The sequence below is a fragment of the Lactuca serriola genome, chromosome 6 (assembly GCF_051521515.1).
Source record: "Lactuca serriola cultivar US96UC23 chromosome 6, Lser_US96UC23_V15, whole genome shotgun sequence".
Classification (NCBI taxonomy): domain Eukaryota; kingdom Viridiplantae; phylum Streptophyta; class Magnoliopsida; order Asterales; family Asteraceae; genus Lactuca; species Lactuca serriola.
Genome location: NC_136413.1, coordinates 38,796,032 through 38,803,595, shown reverse-complemented (window position 1 = coordinate 38,803,595; position 7,564 = coordinate 38,796,032). Strand labels below are relative to the sequence as shown.

Here is a 7,564-nt window from a genome sequence, read left to right as displayed (position 1 = left end):
ATTTGTAGTTTGATATTATGATACAATGTGACCCTTTTGATTACTTTGATATCAGTTTCTTATGAATGGAATGAATTATAAAATCAAAATTTTTATCTGTTTTTTTTTTTTTTGGATGTTACACATAATCTTTCATATTTTCTATATTTCTTCATATTTTAATGTTGTATTTTTATATTTTTCATATTTTATTAATGTAGTTTGATTTTCTAAATTGTCAAACAATGTAATACATAGGTCTCTAACCTAGTTTGTTAAAAATATATAAATTAATTATTGATTGCATTAAGTCATTGACATGCACGGTCTTAATTAGAATTCACCAACACGAAAAAATGAATATATATGTAACTCAATTCTTCCCATTCTAACTAAATGAGTCGAATTACTGAGTATATGCTACCAAAATTTGGACAATGAAGCTAAAAAAAAAAACAAAAAAAAAACAACTCCTACTTGATGAACGTAGAAAAGGGGACACCGGACACCAGATGTGCCTACAACTACATTATACATTCTGTACATGAACACCATATCTTCCATCTTTTTTCTTCACTAATTTCTTCAACCCTTTGTTTTCCACACCTATTGACTGCTACAAAACTCAAGAAATCCCATGAATTCATGATTATGGGTCATCCTCATACTTTTATCAATGCCAATAACCCCTGCATATCAATCCAAGTTCATCATGCTACATCTCCTAAAACACAAAGTACAACAAGAAAAATATTTTTCATAACTTTACCCATTGTAAGAGCACTGGTGAAGATGACAGCTGAAAGAATGAAGACGATAATTGAAGCTCTTTTTAGTACTGCAACAAGTTTTCTGATGAAAAACTGACCCCAGAAGCCAGCTGTTACAGATACTGCCATAAGATACAAGGCTGCAAATAAAAAATGATTCATAAATCATAATTTGTATTTAATGTTTTAATGAGATTGAATGGTGATTAACTGATTATAGAAATGGTGACTATATACCATGAGGAATTGGGAATCTTTTGAGAAGGTAAAACTCGACTACAGATAATGATGATGAGAACATCATCACAAATGTCGCTGTTGCACTTGCAACCTATATATATAACACCAAGAAGATTTTTTATTTTTATTTTTGATTGACTAAAAGTTATAAATAAGTTGTGTACCTGTGGCATGACACCGATCTCAAGTAAAAGTGGGCCAAGAATGAAGCCACCACCGGACCCCAAAAGCCCACCAACTGTGCCACCCAAAATCCCACAAAATGCACAAAACGTAAGGTGGGGCCCAGTCCAATCGATTGCAGCTTCACACACTGATTCAGGATTCCCCATGCTTTTACGCTTCTTGCTTTCTTTGTACAACTTAACGCATTCGTGTCCAAATACTGCTAATGCTACAGGGAACTACAAGAAACACAAATAGACATAAAAAGAAAGTGTATTATGGTTTGTTCTTGCATTTAACCCTAAAAAGAATTGTTCAATATGATGCATGTTGAGATAACATAGTTCGACTACAAATTACCTGTATTATGGTGATTACCCAATATGATGTACTGCATGCTACTAAGTCATTCTGCATGAAGATTATAAGCACGAGGTTGCTATAAAGAACATGTATTTCACATTGATGAGCTTACTGTTTTCACTCAAAATGCTTCCTAATGATATTAGTGTCATAATAGATCTGTGTAATAACAGTTTGTTTTCCTTAAAGTCATCACAACTAATTGGTTTGACTCTTGAAAGTCAAAAGTATAGTTGAGAAAACTACTTGCCTTAATGATCTGAAGAGCAAGAAAAGCAGCCCATACGACTATCAGGGCCATTAGCTTCTCCCAACGTAAATTGAACAGAAAAATTTGCTGCAAATTTTGTTGGAAATAATAAGAAAATTAAATGATTACAAGGAAAAAGACGAAACATTAAAGTTAACAATAGTCACCATTGGCGTTTTCTCTTCTTTAGGAATCAGTGGCTCGTATGTGTCAATAAGCACTAAGAACAAAAAAGCACAAGTTACAAAAAGCACTCCAAGTTCAAAAAGTATCACTTTTGATCCAAAAAGATTCATGAAACTTACATTCACCACGAGAATTTACAGTTGGCTCTCGTGGTCTTTCCATTTCTTTCTGCCATAATATCAAAAAAATATTAATCATAAGATTAAGATACTTTTTGGCTTTTTATTATAATATGTTATAAATTATATGTCAATACAATCATTTCCACCTTCATTATTGTCTCTTCCTTCCACATCTCTATAGCTTTTAAGAAAGACCTTGAAGATGTCCCTATCAACAATATATCATTTAGGGAAAAGAACTTGAAAAAGAGTTCTTGATAGAAGTGAATAAAGAATTGCTAAACTACTAATAACTTTGAATAGTTAGAACATACCATGAAAATACTTAATGGGTATTAATCTTTATAATAAACCCATAAATCAAAACTGAATTTTTAATGATAATTGATGAGGGTAGGGGTAGGGGTTACCTGAAAATAGGAGTATGGTAAGAACAGTGATGAGCCAATAAGGGAAAACAACACTAAGAGCAACACCAAGAGTGATTCCAAGCATGAGCATAGGCTGAAATAAGAGTGCTAAATCATAATCTAGAATTGGTACTTCTCTGCATGGATGTGGTACTCTTAGGTTATACCAAACTGATGATGTTGATGCCCCCATTATCATACCTTCAATTAAAAACTCAAATCAAATTCAAACTTTCTGAAAGACTTCATTCCAAATATGAGTAGAAACTTTAAGAATCACATTTTGTGAAATGAAACATAAGTCCCCTCTTAGAAAACTCAAGAAACATTGTAGGTTTGAATCCATTACATAGACAAGAAATCCGAAAAGAGAGAGTGAAAACGCACACTTAGAAAGAGCAGCAGCAGACTTGGTATCAAATCCAACGATTAGAGTAAGCATGGGAACAAAAATGCCGCCACCACCAACACCACCAACTGTTCCGAATGCAGAACCCAAGAACCCTATTATCGTTGCCATCACAATTCTCCAATTCAACTCCAATTTCTGAATCAAAACATTAAAGATGAAAAACCCATTCCGTTATAGAATCAAAAGCGTCAACGATCATAATTGTGGGACTTACAGGCCAGATTCTGTCGTCGGACTTGGAAATGAGGGAAGTCGGAGGAGAAGAAGGAAGAAAAGGGTGACGGTTATTGTGATTGTAATGGTGGGTGGTGATGTAAATTGAAAGGGAAATGACGGAAAAAACGGCTAATAGAGAGAAAATAAACCCTCGTTCCATTGATGCTGTGTTTTTGCTATCTCTGAGTGTTTGTGTGTTTGATCTCTCTTTGTTTGTTGTTGGTGACCTAATCTTGGCACCTGGACCAGAGGGTCATTGCGAAACTGTGTGGACGTACGTGTAACCTTTCATGTAATGGCGTCCATTTATGGAGGCGACGATGAAGAGGAAGGGCTGTGTCTCACGTGAGGTTCAACATGGCAAAACAAAAGTGATTACTGTGTAAAACATTTAATATTTTTTTTTTTGGGTGTTTCGGGTTGAATTTGATTATTTAAAGGAAAAACCCTAACCCATTTAACTTGGTTTACATTACCAGGGAGGATGGTACGGTTGGTGCGGTTTTTTGTAAAAACTAAACCGAAAATTCCAACTTCGGTTTTTTGAAATTTAGAAACCGCACTATTTGGTTTTATGCGGGTCGGTTTTTGTGGTTTTTTTTTTTTATTTTGCAGTTCGGTTTTTTCTTTGCGGTTTTCTGTTAGTTTTATTTATTTGTTTTTTTTTTTTTTTTTGCCTTTTTACTAAAACTCGGGTAACTCAACTAGTTACTTTAACTCGGATGAGAAGTGCTAATCATTTTTGTGAAACTTTATGTAGAGATGAAGAGCGCAAAATTTTTCATCCCCAACAATGTTCGACTCCTCAAAGATGTCGGTTAAAAGTCATAGACTTGACTCTCTTATATGAAATGTGAGAATGGTGAAGTTTATAAGGTTGGCAAAATTAAAGCCCAAATGATATCTTGGAGATGAAGCGATACCACCAACTCTTGGTTTTAAATCAAATAACATAATCACTCATCCAACATGTTTTTAATGTTTGAATATAATATAAATTAAATATAGTATTTGTTTCACTGGTACATACGATAATATGAATTAATGTATTTATAAAAATGATATTATCATTCCTAGTACGCTTAATATTAAAATGTTAAATAATATAATAAACATTATTTGTTATTGTAAATATTACTATATGTATGCTTAAAAATATATATTCATCCTCTGATAAGATAGATATTTATATTTATAGAAATTTTAATTGTCAAGACTTCTTTGTTCTTACAAATATCAACACTTAATATATATATATATATATATATATATATATATATATATATATATATATATATATATATATATATATTTGGTGTGGTTCGGTTTTTTGCGGTTTTTGCAAGACTAGAAACCGCACCGTACCGAACATTTTCGGTTTTTGCAAAATTAAAAACCGCACCGTTGGTTTTCATTTCGGTTTCGGTTTATGCGGTTTTTTTTGGTTTTTTTGGTTTGCGGTTTGGTTTTTGCTCACCCCTAGTTTACATGTAAATAGGCGATTAACCTTGTGTTATGTAGAATAAGGTCACTTTTTATAGCTAACAGGTGTGAAACCCGTGTACTATACGAGTTTATTAAAAAATAGTTTAATATCAATGCATAAATATTAAATATTTAAAAAAAATACTTTTACATAAATGCGAATAATATAATATAATGAATACGTATTTCAATCTATACTAATAAAAACTATTGACATATTTTAAAAAATAATGTTAAAAATTAAGGTGTAAACATTAAATATTTTTTTAATTAACTTTTGAAATAAATACAAACGAAATGATGAATAAATAGTTATTGAATCTATACTAATAAAAAAATTATTAACATATTCTTGTTGTGAACCAAAATTTTGAGACGATGTTCTTTTCATTTATTACGGTAGAGATAGAAATGTATTATACATATATATTTGTTTATAAAATTTGAATAAATAATAAATTTGTTAGAATTCAAATTAAAAGTCCAAAAAATTAAAGGTATGTTTTTAATTCAAATAAGAAGCTGATTGGTACACAACAATTTTCTCCATACACAACAATTATTGTTTTAAAATGTTGTATTGTACAACTATATAATGCATAAATTGTTGTGTATGGTAAAAAAACTGTTGTGTACGAATCACCTCCCTTCTATAAAAGCTCATATTTCACGTTAATTATATCACTATTCTGCCCATGATATCTATTTGCAAGTAGTCGTTTTATATACATTTGATTACTTGTTAAAAAGGTAATATATTTTTCGATTTATGACCGGTTACTCCAGGTTAGTCGGAAAGAATGACTTAATAGAGTAATATATTTCTCATTTTGTACACAATTAGTCGTTAATACTTTTGTACACATTTAGTCCTTAATATATTTTTTTTAAAAATAAGTCCTTTTTGTTTTTGTACTCATTCGGTACTTATGAATGATTTCTTTAGGTTTTTCTCACGACATCTTACGTGGGACAATCATTGATGAGGTGTTTGAGGTTGTTGATGCTTATGTCCATCGCGACCTCGACTGCTTGGTTGTGTAGGTCTTGTAGTTTGGCTTATGTCTTGTGTTCTAAACGACGTAACTTCTTCATACGATATCAAAATTTAACAATCTTTATATTCACATGTTCATTTTTTGAGTCTATTACAACTTTCGTTAAAATTACTCCTCTTAAAATGTAATGTAGTTGTATTTAGGATTTTATAAAAAAAAATTCATACATGCATTCATAAAAAACATATGTGTATAAAGATCATAAGTAAAAATATGTTACTTTTTAACGGGAGTAATCTAAACGAAAGTTGTAGTAGACTAAAATACGAACGCATGGATATAAAGATCGTTAAAATCCGATATCATATGAAGAAGTTATGATGTTTAGAACACATGACCTAAGCAACCGAGTAGCCGAGCTTGCGATGGACAAAAGCATCAACAACCCCAAACACCTCATTAATGATTGTTCCATGTAAGATGTTGTAACACTCGAAATTTGAGGAGCAACTTTAGGTATAAATCACCTTTTGGGATTGGACACAACGTGTTGGAGGCACCAACACAACGTGTGGAGATAAGAAAAAACGCGGGTCTCATTAAGAGCAACACGACGTGTTGCCTCCTGGAACACGTTGTGTTGATCGCTAGAAATGAAACCCTAATCTTCCGGGTTTTCTCCATATTTTAAGGAATGAGATGGCTAGGGCTTGTTCACCCTCAGCCCTCAAGCCCTGAAGGAACCCTAATCATTTTTCCCTGTCATTTGTGAGCTAGTGTGGTGTTTTTGGAGCCAAAGAAGGAAGAGATTGGAAGAAGGAAGGCAAGATCCAACAAGCAAGTCCCTCATCTTTCAGCTTGGCACTCTTCTTGACCTTTGTTGCTAGATCTTGGATTTTGTCCCTTTAGTTTCTTATTCTTGAGAGTTGGAAGGGTTAGATCTCATAAAGTTTGCAACTTTATGAATCCCCAGGTCAATGTGACCTTACAGAGTATTGGATCTGGCTTATAGTTGAGTTTTGATATCATGCATTGAGATTAGTTCATAATCCTCATTATTGACCTAATATAGGTTCAAGACATGCATTGGACATGCATGTCTATAAAGCACAAACCTTTGGGATGGTTTTAGTGCTAGAACCTCTTATAGAAAGTATTGGGCATCAACTTTAAGGATTGAGTGTTTGTTGGTTAAGTCCTTGCATCTTTTAGCCTTATAGATGAGTTTTTGTCCCAGAGGATAAAGTTGGAAACTTTATCCTCCTTCATATCATTTTGGTCCAGATCTGAGCTTTAGAGCTCTAGAAATCGAAGGAAGGAGCTTAATGGATTAAGCTGTTGGAACTCTGATAAACACGTCGTGTTTGCAAGTCAACATGACGTATTGGCTGGGGTTTTCCCGACTGTATGGATGCAGGAGGAACACGTCGTGTTTGCAAGGCAACATGGCGTGTTGGAGTCAACACGGACTTTTGACTTTGACCAAGTTTGACCTTGTGGGGTATTTTTGTATTTCGGGATTTTGATGGTTATTGGTCATTTGGATGAATAGGTATTGGTTGGAGCTGAGATTCGGATTCGGGACCTCATCAACTATGGATCAGATCAAGAGGTGAGTTTTCCCCAGTGTACTTACGGATCGAACGCACCAATGTCGACCCATTAGATTGATATCCCGTTATGCGTGTTGTTATGTTGTTATAATCTGCTAGATCCTTATCCTGGTAGATAGAATGTTGTTATGTTGTTATGATATGTTAGATCGGTATCCTGGTAAATAGGATGTTACTATGCTCAGTGATCTGTTAGATCCGTTTGACTGGCTGCAGACTGTTATATGATTATCTGTTATATGTACACATGTGTGATTGTTGGATGGGGCTTCTTTGTTGTGTGCGTAAGCCAATAGGATAGGGTATTCCAACCCAATGGTTGATTGATCCATAGTATGTTGGCATTCTAACCCGA

General features: G+C 33.4%; 1 protein-coding gene across 1 annotated transcript; it reads right to left on the bottom strand.

Moving 5' to 3' along the window:
* Nucleotides 1–306: 306 nt before the first annotated feature.
* On the bottom strand, nt 307–3,386 carry LOC145058131 (sulfite exporter TauE/SafE family protein 4-like). The gene is made up of 12 exons (XM_079006045.1): nt 3,112–3,386; nt 2,873–3,032; nt 2,486–2,686; nt 2,222–2,283; nt 2,073–2,121; nt 1,935–1,987; nt 1,768–1,854; nt 1,515–1,565; nt 1,154–1,393; nt 987–1,080; nt 749–889; nt 307–668 (listed from the first exon to the last, which is right to left on the bottom strand). The coding sequence occupies exons 1-12, from the start codon at nt 3,271–3,273 to the stop codon at nt 586–588; spliced, it is 1,383 nt and encodes a 460-aa protein (XP_078862171.1). The 5' UTR covers nt 3,274–3,386; the 3' UTR covers nt 307–585.
* Between the last annotated feature and the right edge of the window lie 4,178 nt (nt 3,387–7,564).